At 44.4% G+C, this 12,211-nt stretch overlaps 1 protein-coding gene across 1 annotated transcript; it reads left to right on the top strand.

The window, feature by feature from the left end:
- The first annotated feature begins 4,964 nt into the window (after positions 1-4,964).
- RPUSD2 (RNA pseudouridine synthase domain containing 2) lies at positions 4,965-9,756 on the top strand. The gene is made up of 3 exons (XM_068965250.1): positions 4,965-5,574; positions 7,262-7,558; positions 8,238-9,756. Exons 1-3 carry the CDS (start codon positions 5,050-5,052, stop codon positions 8,970-8,972), a joined length of 1,557 nt encoding a protein of 518 aa, XP_068821351.1. The 5' UTR covers positions 4,965-5,049; the 3' UTR covers positions 8,973-9,756.
- Positions 9,757-12,211: the final 2,455 nt, after the last annotated feature.

Here is a 12,211-nt window from a genome sequence, read left to right as displayed (position 1 = left end):
CAGTCTACCTGCCAATGCAGGAGATGCAGTTTCCTGGCTTGAGGAGATCCCCTGGAGAAGGAAATGGTAACTCACTCCAGTATTCTTGCCTGGAAAATTCCATCAACAGAGGAACCTGGCGGTGTACAGTCCATGGGGTTGCAAAGAGTTGGACACCACTGTGCACAACACACCCTTACTAATTCATCTATGTTGTTTGAGTTTAATTAGTGTGTGTGCTGAATAAATCCAAACCAGATCCTGGACTTGCAAAGGTGAAACCATAAGCCCTGATGATCTCCCTCTTCCCAAGAACTGCTCACACCTGGAAGCCACATGACAGCAGTCAACATCCTTCTATCTTAGACTCTGTTTTCCCACAGTGATTTGTACAAATATGTTTTTCATTTGTATTCTCAGCCAGCCTAGGCCTTCACTGAGGTCAGGAACCATGTCTTTCTTACCTTTGTATCTCTGAAGCTAAGTGATGCTTGGGAGATGTTCAAAATTTATTTGGTGTCTGAATGTTTAAATTAGAAACCTTTTGGTCAAAGACTACACTGAACTGGAGCTAGATCTTGTGATTCACTCTTCAGTCTCTTCTCCAAGCGGCAACCAGGGTAATCTTTTTGGAATGAAAATTGAATCTTCACACACACGCACACAAATTGGATCATCACACACACAAACAAACACACACACCAGAAACTCTTTGATAATTCCCCATGGCTCTTAAAGGCTTAAATTCTTATCAGAGTAAGTTAGGTAGAGTTCTTAGTTCAAATAACAGAGCTCATTCTAGCCAGTTTAAGTGGTAAAAGGGATTAATTAAAGCTGCTCTGTACAGTAAAATTTCTGTAATGATAGAAATGTTCTGTATCTAAGTTGTCCAATAAGGTATCTACTAGTTTTATGTGGTTCTTGGGCACATGAGATGCAGCTTCTATAACTGAATAACTGAATTTTAAATTTTCTTTCACTTTACTTAAGTTAAATAGCCACATATGGCTAATGACTATTCTGTTGACCATAGGATTAAAATATATTAAGCAGTTCACAGAATCTTAAGATGGGCCAGAGTCAGACTTGGGGTCTATATAGCCAGGAGTTTCTAAACCTCAGTGAAGGACTTCTCAGGGAGCACCCCATTGCTACTCAATGTAGATACTGCAGCTGGACACTGGACACAAGAACTTCCCCCATGTTAGTCCCCAATATAACTCCATATATCAATATACAAATCCCTCCAGTGCTATCTTCTCAGACATGAATTCCACACTGCTATTATGCCTCTGAACCAAAGGCCCTGCCTGATCAAAAGAGCCCAGGTGATGGATGCCCAAGTTGCTAAGGATTCTGGGAAGGCCAGTTTCTAGATCCTACCTCTTGGAAACAGTACTTAATGTGGGAAATTCACCACACAAAGAAGTGTTGAGAAGATGCTGGATGTCCAAAGGGTATGAGAACAGTCTACTTTGAATGGTTTATGTCAGTGCTTTCCAAACTTTAATATGCGGTCGGATCATCTGAGGATCTTGTTAAAACAGAGATTCTCATTCAAGGGGTCTGAAGGAAAGAGGAAAAAGATTCCGCAGTTCCAACAAGTTGCTGGATGTTTCCCATGTTGCTAATCCACAGACCACGTTTTGAACAGCAAGGCTTTATACAATTCCACAAGGACTCCCTCTCTAGACCTCTCTTATAGCTTTCTCCTTGTCTGTGTTTCAGACACATTCTGAAAAACACTCTTTACAAAAAAATACAAAAAACTTTATTGAAATATAATTCAAACTCCATAAAATTCACCTTTTGTCATGTGGCTGGTTCTCAGAGGTCTTGGCTTATCTTGATTTGGCTGTTTCTGAGCCTGTTCTCCAGCTCTCTTATGAATCCTATGAGGCACTGCTACTGCTAAGTCACTTCAGTCGTGTCCGACTTTGTGCGACCCCATAGACGGCAGCCCACCAGGCTCCCCCGTCCCTGGGATTCTCTAAGCAAGAACACTGGAGTGGGCTGCCATTTCCTTCTTCAGTGTATGAAAGTGAAAGTGAAGTCGCTCAGTCGTGTCTGACTCTTGGTGACCCCATGGACTGCAGCCTACCAGGCTCCTTCGTCCATGGGATTTTCCAGGCAAGAGTACTGGAGTGGGGTGCCATTGCCTTTCCATGAGGCACTAATATCCTTTCAATAATTCTGTCCCTTATGAAGTTAACTGGAGTTGGTTTCAGTATTTTGCATATAAGAATTCTGACAAATACATCTTCTGATCCACTTGGAGTTTTAATCTCAGGACAGGAGCATATGGAAAGCAAATGGGAGCTCTCTAGTCCTCATGCTGTTAAGGAGAAGGACAAATGTAAAAATATTTTTTCTGGGGTGTGTGTGCTTAATTACATATATGACAGCTTTATTGAGTTCTGAGAGGTAAAAGTTAGTCGCTCAGCAGTATCTGACTCTTTCATGGAATTCTCCAGGTAAGAGTACTAGAATGAGTTGCCAATTCCTTCTCCAAGGGATCTTCCCACCAGGGATTGAACCCAGGTTCAAAACTTGCATTGCAGGCAGATTCTTTACCGTTTGAGCCACCAGGGAAGCCCTTCAGTTCAGTTCAGTGGCTCAGTCGCGTCCAACTCTTCACAACCCCATGAATCGCATCACGCCAGGCCTCCCTTTCCATCACCAACTCCCAGAGTTTACTCAAACTCATGTCCATCGAGTCGGTGATGCCATCCAGCCATCTCATCCTCTGTCATCCCCTTCTCCTCTGGCCCTCAATCCCTCCCAGCATCAGGGTCTTTTCCAATGAGTCAACTCTTTGCATGAGGTGGCCTAAGTATTGGAGTTTCAGCTTTAGCATCAGTCCTTCCAATGAACACCCAGGACTGATCTCCTTTAGAATGGACTGGTTGGATCTCCTTGCAGTCCAAGGGACTCTCAAGAGTCTTCTCCAACACCACAGTTCAAAAGCATCAATTCTTCGGCGCTCAGCCTTCTTCACAGTGCAACTCTCCACATCCCTATGTGACCACTGGAAAAACCATAGCCTTGACTACATGGACCTTTGTTGGCAAAGTAATATCTCTGCTTTTGAATATGCTATCTAGGTTGGTCATAACTTTTCTTCCAAGGAGTGAGCATCTTTTAATTTCATGGCTGCAATCACCATCTGCAGTGATTTTGGAGCCCCCAAAAATAAAGTCTGACACTGTTTCCACTGTTTCCCCATCTATTTCCCATGAAGTGATGGGACCAGATGCCGCGATCTTAGTTTTCTGAATGTTGAGCTTTAAACCAACTTTTTCACTCTCCTCTTTCACTTTCAACAAGAGGCTTTTTAGTTCCTCTTCACTTTCTGCCATAAGAGTGGTGTCATCTGCATATCTGAGGTTATTGATATTTATTTCTCCCCACAATCTTGATTCCAGCTTGTGCTTCTTCTGGCCCAGTGTTTCTCATGATATACTCTGCATATAAGTTAAATAAGCAGGGTGACAATACACAGCCTTGACGTACTCCTTTTCCTATTTGCAACCAATCTGTTGTTCCATGTCCAGTTCTAACTGTTGGTTCCTGACCTGCATACAGATTTCTCAAGAGGCAGGTCAGGTGGTCTGGTATTCCCATCTCTTTCAGAATTTTCCACAGTTTATTGTGATCCACACAAAGGGTTTGGCATAGTCAATAAAGCAGAAATGGATGTTTTTCTGGAACTCTCTTGCTTTTTCCATGATCCAGCAGATGTTGGCAACTTGATATCTGGTTCCTCTGCCTTTTCTAAAACCAGCTTGAACATCTGGAATTTCACGGTTCACGTATTGCTGAAGCCTGGCTTGGAGCATTACTTTACTAGCATGTGAGATGAGTGCAGCTGTGTGGTAGTTTGAGCATTCTTTGGCATTGCCTTTCTTTGGGATTGGAATGAAAACTGACCTTTACCAGTCCTGTGGCCACTGCTGAGTTTTCCAAATTTGATGGAATATTGAGTGCAGCACTTTCATAGCATCATCTTTTAGGATTTGAAATAGCTCAACTGGGATTCCATCACCTCCACTAGCTTTGTTCGTAGTGATGCTTTCTAAGACCCACGTGACTTCACATTCCAGGATGTCTGGCTCTAGGTGAGTGATCACACCATCGTGATTATCTGGGTCGTGAAGATCTTTTTTGTACAGTTCTTTTGTGTATTCTTGCCACCTCTTCTTAATATCTTCTGCTTCTGTTAGGTCCATAGCATTTCTGTCCTTTATCGAGCCCATCTTTGCATGGAATGTTCCCTTGGTATCTCTAATTTTCTTGAAGAGATCTCTAGTCTTTCCCATTCTGTTGTTTTCCTCTATTTCTTTGCATTTATCGCTGAAGAAGGCTTTCTTATCTCTCCTTACTGTTCTTTGGAACTCTGCATTCAGATGCTTATATCTTTCCTTTTCTCCTTTGCTTTTCGCTTTTCTTCTTTTCTCAGCTATTTGTAAGGCCTCCTCAGACAGCCATTTTGCATTTCTTTTCCATGGGGATGGTCTTGATCCCTGTCTCCTGTACAATGTCACAAACCTTCGTCCATAGTTCATCAGGCACTCTGTCTATCAGATCTAGTCCCTTAAATCTATTTCTCACTTCCACTGTATAATCATAAGGGATTTGATTTATTGAGTTATAAATCACAAAATATGCTCACCCTTTAAAATATACAACGCAGTGTTTCTTAGTACATTCAGAGTTTAGCAATCTTCATTTTGTTTTGTTTTGAAATATTAACAACTCTTTCAAGAGTTTTTCCAGAGTAAAGGAATTTCGAGCATATTTACATGGAATCTACACTTTTAATGAGTCATTCTTACAGCTCTCAACTCATTCAGCTACCTCCTTCACGCCTGTTCTCAACGCGATCCCGCCTCGGCACTAGGTCTCACTGATTGGTTGGTGCCCAGTGACGCCCTCAGATCGCGACCCAGAGGCCGCGGCCGCTGGGTCATGTGGCTGGGAGGCCGGTTGTGGCTCCCGGTTCTTGGGCAAGTGTGCTCCAATCTCCGGTGCCTCGCAATTGCCAGGACTTGGAGTGCCTGTAGGAGACCCATGGCGGAAAGACTCTCGACCGGGGCTGAAGCAGCGAGCGGGCTGGGGGCTCCAGCTCAGCAAAACGGAGATGCGGGCGGCGCCGCGAGGGGTGAGCAGCCCCCTGGGCACCCGGAGCCGGGGGGTCCAGGAGTGGAGCCGGTCTCGGAGGACGCGAAGCAGCCCTCAGGAAACGGGGAGCGGGCCCCGGCTGCAGCCCTGGGCCCTGCCAAGCGGAAGAAGCGGCGAGGCGCGGTTGGAGAGCGCGTTGTGCCGCCCCCGAAGAAGCGGCGGGCAGGGGTTAGCTTTGGCGATGAGCACTTTGCTGAGACCAGCTACTACTTTGAAGGCGGCTTGCGCAAAGTGCGGCCCTATTACTTTGACTTCCGGACTTATTGCAAAGGCCGCTGGGTGGGGCACAGCTTGCTGCACGTCTTCGGCACGGAGTTCAGAGCCCAGCCTCTGGCCTACTACGAGGCCGCTGTCCGAGCGGGACGCCTGCACCTCAATGAGGAGCCGGTACAGGACCTCAGCATTGTGCTCAAGGTGGAGTCCTGATGGGGCCTGCCCGAAAGGGGGCATGGTTTTTTCGGTTACTAGGGCATAGGTACTGGAGTAAATTCGGGGTCATTCCGAAGCGTTCTCGTTTTAACTTGTAACTCTTTTACCGCTCCATTTCCGCAGGTAGACCGCCCGTATGTTTCAGACCTCAGCCCCCTTATCCCCTCCATCAAAGCGACCTTGTTTCCAAGGCACAGAAGTTGGAATTCTTGTGAAAGTGAAAGTTAGTCGCTCAGTCGTGTCTGACTCTGCGATCCCATGAACTGCCAGGCCTCTCTGTCCATGGAATTCTCCAGGCAAGAGTACTGGAGTGGGTTGCCAATTCCTTCTCCAGGGGATCTTTGCAACTCAGGGATTGAACCCTGGTCTCCTGCATTGCAGGCAGATTCTTTACGGTTTGAGTCACCAGGGAAGCACCAGGGAATTCTTACATCTCCTTTTATGCAGTCTTGTGGCACTGGCGCTGATGACTTTCTGCCTTGCATTGTAGATCTCTGTACAAATGGTAATAATCGAGACTATCATTTATATCTCCTGACTGTGTGCTGGGCACAGCATTAGCATTTTATGTACTTTAACATTTAATTCTAATGACAACCCTGTGGAGTAGATACTGTCACCTCATTTTGCCTGTGAGGAAGTCAAGGAAACTAAGATCAACCTCACAGAAGTAAGGCACAGTGCCACCTCCAACACCTGTGTTCTTATAAATGAAGTGAAAGTCAGTCAGTCGTGTCCAACTCTTTGCAACCCTATGGACTATACAATCCATGGAATTCTCCAGGCCATAATACTGGAGTGGATAGCCTTTCCCTTTTCCAGGGGATCTTCCCAACCCAGGGATAGAACCCAGGTCTCCCACATTGCAGGGAAATTCTTTACCAGATGAGCCACAAGGGAAGCCTGTTTTCTTATAACTTCCACTTGAATTATTTATCCTAGAGCCTGATAGGATAGAACTATGAAATGACAGAAATTGAGACCAGAATTGTGTAGCCCAGTGCTTTGACCCTTCTTTAAATTTCCATCACAGCTAAGAGGTACCAGACATTGTCATTAACACTGTCTCGCCATATTTGTGAGGGGATGGCAAGGCATTTGGAAAATGAGTGGTTTGAATCAGTCACAGTTTTGAAGCACAGGTCTAGACTGATGCTCACATTTTACAGATAAGGGAACTGAGGCCTAGAGAAGTTAAGTGACTTCCCTAAGAGCATGCAGTAAGCCTGTAGCAAATCCAGGTCTAGAGCCCAGATCTCTGGACTTACAGCTTGGTTTTGTTCAAGGTCACAATAAGTGATGGTTTATGAAGGATTGAACTGAACTGAACTATGGAGGATTTTCCCCTTCATTTTAGAAAAATATATTGTTAAATATAACTTTATTGTAGAGAAAATACAAATAATCAGAACAGCAAAATCCATAATCATACCATCCAGAGATATATAACATTTGGGCTATATCCTTCTATCTCTTTTTCAATGCCTGCTTCTGCCTGTGTGTCTGTGTGTTTACAAAATAAGAATACACTGTGTATACTACTTTTTCTGCTTAAGGATGTACTGTGACCATTCTTTCATCCAGTAAGGAAGATGGGGGGAAGTTGTGTGTGAAGTTGACTGATCATAGGTGGCTGGACCCTTGGCTGACCAGTTGCCTGTGTCATTGGCAGGACAATGACTTCTTACGGAACACAGTGCATAGGCATGAGCCACCAGTTACCGCAGAACCCATCCGCCTGCTAGCAGAGAACGAAGATGTGGTGGTTGTAGACAAGCCTTCTTCCATTCCTGTCCACCCCTGTGGCCGCTTCCGACACAACACGGTCATCTTCATCCTGGGCAAGGAGCACCAGCTAAAGGAGCTACACCCATTGCATCGGCTTGATCGCCTTACCTCCGGGGTCCTCATGTTTGCCAAAACAGCAGCCGTCTCAGAGAGAATTCATGAACAGGTTCGGGACCGGCAGGTGAGCCAAACTGAGTTTGCCTCTCGCAGGCCACTTCTGGGCTCACAAATGCTCTGCATCAAAAGGGTGTCACTGAGTTCTAGATCTGAAATGAGGTTTTGTGTTTATCTGCTCAAGCTTCCCATCTTTAGGAAGGTCAGCACCTAAGGAGCCGGAGACAAGTTATTATCTCTTAAGTTTCAAAAGATCTTTAGAGATAACATATACTGCCTCTCTTGGTAATTTGCTGTTTTGAAATTTTAAATGCTGACAGGCTGAGCAAGGTTTTTAAGACTGTGGAGAGAGTCTACTTGGTGGAAAGATTCTGGATAGAGTTGGAAGAGGTTTGGGTAGAAAAGTTAAATAGTGGTGATTATGGTCTTGAGACTTAAAATTCTGGATCTGACTGTAATATATTTATTGTTTACTGTTTACCAGGCTCAATACCAAGTATGTTAGAGCCCAGCTAACTAAATCCTTGGAATAGCCCTGTTGAGATAAATGCTTTTCTAAGCAAACATTTTCTGGACAAGTTAATGGGTTTCAAAGAAGCCGAGCACTGTAATGTGCCTAGGATTGTGCAACTGGCCAATGACGGAGCTGGGGTTTGAACCCTCTTCTGCTGATACGGGTGCATTTGTCATTACTGAAAAGGGTCGGGCTTCATGCACTGACTTTCTCCCTCTTCCCTCCTGTGTAGCTGGAGAAGGAATACGTGTGCCGGGTGGCGGGGGAGTTCCCCACTGAGGAAGTAACCTGCAAGGAACCCATCTTGGTGGTGTCTTACAAGGTAGGGGTGTGCCGTGTAGATCCTCAAGGCAAGCCCTGTGAGTCAGTGTTCCAGAGACTGAGCTACAACGGCCACTCCAGTGTGGTGCGTTGCCGGCCACTTACAGGCCGCACCCACCAGATCCGAGTCCACCTTCAGTTCCTGGGCCACCCCATCCTCAATGACCCCATCTACAACTCAGCCGCCTGGGGCCCCTCACGAGGCCGCGGCGGCCACATTCCAAAGACAGATGAGGAACTCCTGCGGGACCTTGTGGCAGAGCACCAGGCCAAACAGAGTCTGGGTGTGCTAGATCTCTGTGGGGGTGACCTGTGCCCAGGAGCCCCAGACTCCACAGCACCTTCCTCAGAGCCCAGCAAGGACTGCCTAGAAGAGATGGCTGCATCTGCCCAGAAGATGGATGGAGCAGTTGAGGCAGCCCCTCGGGATCTGGATGGAGTGCCTGTGACATCAGGGAAGGCAACCAAAATCGATGTTGTGGATCAAGAGACAGACCCGCTCTGTTCAGAGTGCCGGAGAGTGCCACAGGATCCCTCGCCCCAGGACCTTGTGATGTTTCTGCATGCCCTGCGCTATAAAGGGCCAGACTTTGAGTACTGTTCACCGATGCCTGCCTGGGCACGAGATGACTGGCAAGAACACTGAGGGCTATGGCCAATGGAGGGATTATTTATTGGATTGGAACAGGAATGGGCCATGAAGTAGGAACTAACCACATGGGCTGGTACAGAGTTTCTCGGGGGTGAAGTTGGGCTCTTAAAGGACCTGCTCATACTTGCTACCTTCTTCCTTCCTCTCCCTCCAGCTAGAGTTTGAGAACTTTCTGGTTTTTAAATAGAGCTCTTTTTCTAATACCTTGTGTGTCTAGTTTTTTCACTACTTGTTTCTTTTTTTCTTTTTTTAATTGAAGTAAAATTGACAACACAATTGCCATTCTAAAACATACAATTTAGTGGCCTTTCTTACATTCGCAATAATGTGCAACCCTCACCTCTTAATTAGTTCCAAACAGGCAATCCCCATTTCCTCTTCCACCTAGCTCCTGATTCGATTAGCCAATCTTCTGTCTTTATGCTTTTGCCTATTCTGGACATTTCATACAAATGGAATCATACAACATGTGACCTTTTGTGTCTGTCGTCTTTTCTTTAGCGTGATGTTTTCAGGCTTCATCCAATTCATAGCATGCATCAGTACTTCATTCCTGTTTATGGCTGAATAATATTTCATTGCATGGATATACCACATTTTGTTATGCCCATTCATTGGGCATTTGGGTTGTTCCCACTTGGGCTATTGTGAATAGCGCTACTATGCACATTTGTATACAGATTTTTGTTTGAATACATGTTTTCTGTTCTTTCGAGTATATACCAAGGAGTGGAATTGCTGGGTCATATGGTAATTCTTTGTTTAATTTTTAGGGGAATCACTAAACTTTTCCACAGTAGCTGAACCATTTTACATTCCCATAGGAAATGCACAAGGGTTCCAATTTCTCTCCATCCTCACCAACACTTGTTATTTCCCAATGTTTTGATTATAGTCATGTTAGTGAGATTGAAGTAGTATTGTGGTTTTGATTTGCATTTCCCTTGGGACTAATAATGTTAAACATCTTTTCATATGCTTGTTGGACATTTGTGTACCTTGTTTGGAGAAATGTCTATTCGAATTTTTTGCCATTTTTAATTTGGATTGGCTTGTTGAATTATAAGAATATTCATATATTCTGGGTATATGACTCTTAAGAGATATATAATTTGCAAATATTTTCTCCCATTCTGTAGGTTGTCTTTTCACTTTATTGGCAGTGTCCTGTGACTCTCAAAAGTTTTATTTTTTTATTATGGTGAAAACACTTAATGTGAGATCAGCCCCTTAACAAATCAGTGTGTACAATATGATATTGTTGACTGTAGACACAGTACAGCATCTCTGGAACTTGGTCATCATGCATAACTGAAACCTTATACTTGTTGAATAGCAGTTCCTTATTTCCCCCTGCCCCCAACCCCTGACATCACCATTCTACTCTCTGCTTCTGTGTTTATTTTAAATACCGGAAAAGAAAAACTCACTTTTCTTTATTCATAGAATACTCTGTACTTCTAAAACATGTGGTGGTTTCCCCACATCAAGCAATTCTTTGACACAGGCTGGGTATCCTACAATCTGACTCACCTCTGACACCATCTACCCAGAGATAGGGTCAGATCCCACAAATGAAGGACTCAGTCCCACAAAACTTGTCCCCACTTCAAATGACAGTGGCAGGTCCAGATTGTTACCTGTGAATCAGAGTTTCCCACAACCCTCTCCTTGGGTTCAGCCATTTATTAGAATAACACAGAATTCAGGAAAACAGTTTCCTTTCTTGATTTATGGTTTATTAGAAACGATATTAAAGACTAGGAAAGACCAGCAAGATGAAGAGATACATAGGGCAAGGTCTAAAAGGGTCTGAGCACAGAAGCTTCTGACTTCCATAGAGTTCAGGTGGGTCACTCTCAAGTATGTGGATGCCTTCTTGTTCACTGACTCAGAAGCTCTCTGAACCTAGTTATTAGGGGTTTTCAGGGCCAATGGTCTTTTATTTAGCCCAAAGAGAAATATAAAAAACTTTCTACTCCACAGTACCACAATCAGAAAAGGAATTACTGCTTCTAACTCCGTGGATCACCAGTCATGTCCTCAGGTCTTGCCGTCATCCATTAATTTCACCTTACTGAAGTTGAGTTTGACCCAGTTTTACTTCATTCTGAAGATCTCAAATGAAAATTTTGAGATTTGAAATCTCGGGCATTGCTCATTCTCACTATGATGAGGAAAAGTGTAACTGTTGCTTGCTGTCTATTCACAGCTATCTTTGCAGAAGTTACAAAGCATGGGCTATAGCAAGTGTTATTCCCCATTTCCCCAATTCTATTGGCATTTATCCATTTTGTCTTCCCCAAGCAAGTCTACTATAAGCTAGATTTCAATTTTTGCTCTAATTGATCTTCAATATGACATTTAGTTTTCAGCTTACTAGGCATTCCCAGAAGTTATTTTGGCAAAGTAGATGTTTTCATATGGTAGCATGAAGCTAAGGGAATGATTTGAGAAAAAAGTTTTGATTTGGTGTTGCAGACTCAGAGAATTCCTGGATTAATTCTTGAACCTCTTCAGGCCTTGTTGGAGCTTCACTCATAGCTCAGTTAGTAAAGAATCTGCCTGCAGTGCAGGAGACCCAGGTTCGATCCCTGGATCGGGAAGATTTCTCTGGAGAAGGAAATGACAACCCACTCAAGTATCCTTGCCAGAAAATCCCATGGACAGAGGAGCCTGGTGGGCTATAGTCCATGGGGTTGCGAAGAGTCCTGCCCAACTGAGCGACTAAAGCATCACATCACAGACCTTGTCATGACTGTCTTCCCAGAGATGTTTCCCAGTGGGACTACACTTCCTAATGGTAAGGGATAGAAGGATTTAACATATTGCCTACCTCTCAAAACCAACCTTTGCAAGTCTTACAGCCCTGGGTCTGGGTTTTTCTTATAAGAGTTTAAGAAATGAACTGGAGGCACGTGTGCGTGCACAGACACATACACATTTCACTTCTTCCTTCAGAACTTTGTCTGTGAGGGCTCACACACACACACATTTCACTTCTTCAGAGCTTTGTCTGTGAGGGAGGCTGACACATAAGGGCCTGCCCAGGCAGCAGACCATCACCAACTAAACACTGGACAGTTTTTTCCAGAGCACCTCATTCTCCATTGAGAATTGGTCTTCTTGAAGCTGGGCTCAGAATGGAGATTCATTCCCTGGCACTGAAATAACAGAGATCTGGAATATATCTTGGTAATGTAATTTGGCTGCACAATAGTTCTTTATTTCTG

Source organism: Capricornis sumatraensis, chromosome 2, assembly GCF_032405125.1.
Source record: "Capricornis sumatraensis isolate serow.1 chromosome 2, serow.2, whole genome shotgun sequence".
In the NCBI taxonomy this organism is placed as follows: Eukaryota; Metazoa; Chordata; class Mammalia; order Artiodactyla; family Bovidae; genus Capricornis; species Capricornis sumatraensis.
The sequence above is the reverse complement of the archived record's forward strand: the minus strand, read 5'-3'. Positions and strand labels throughout refer to the sequence as shown.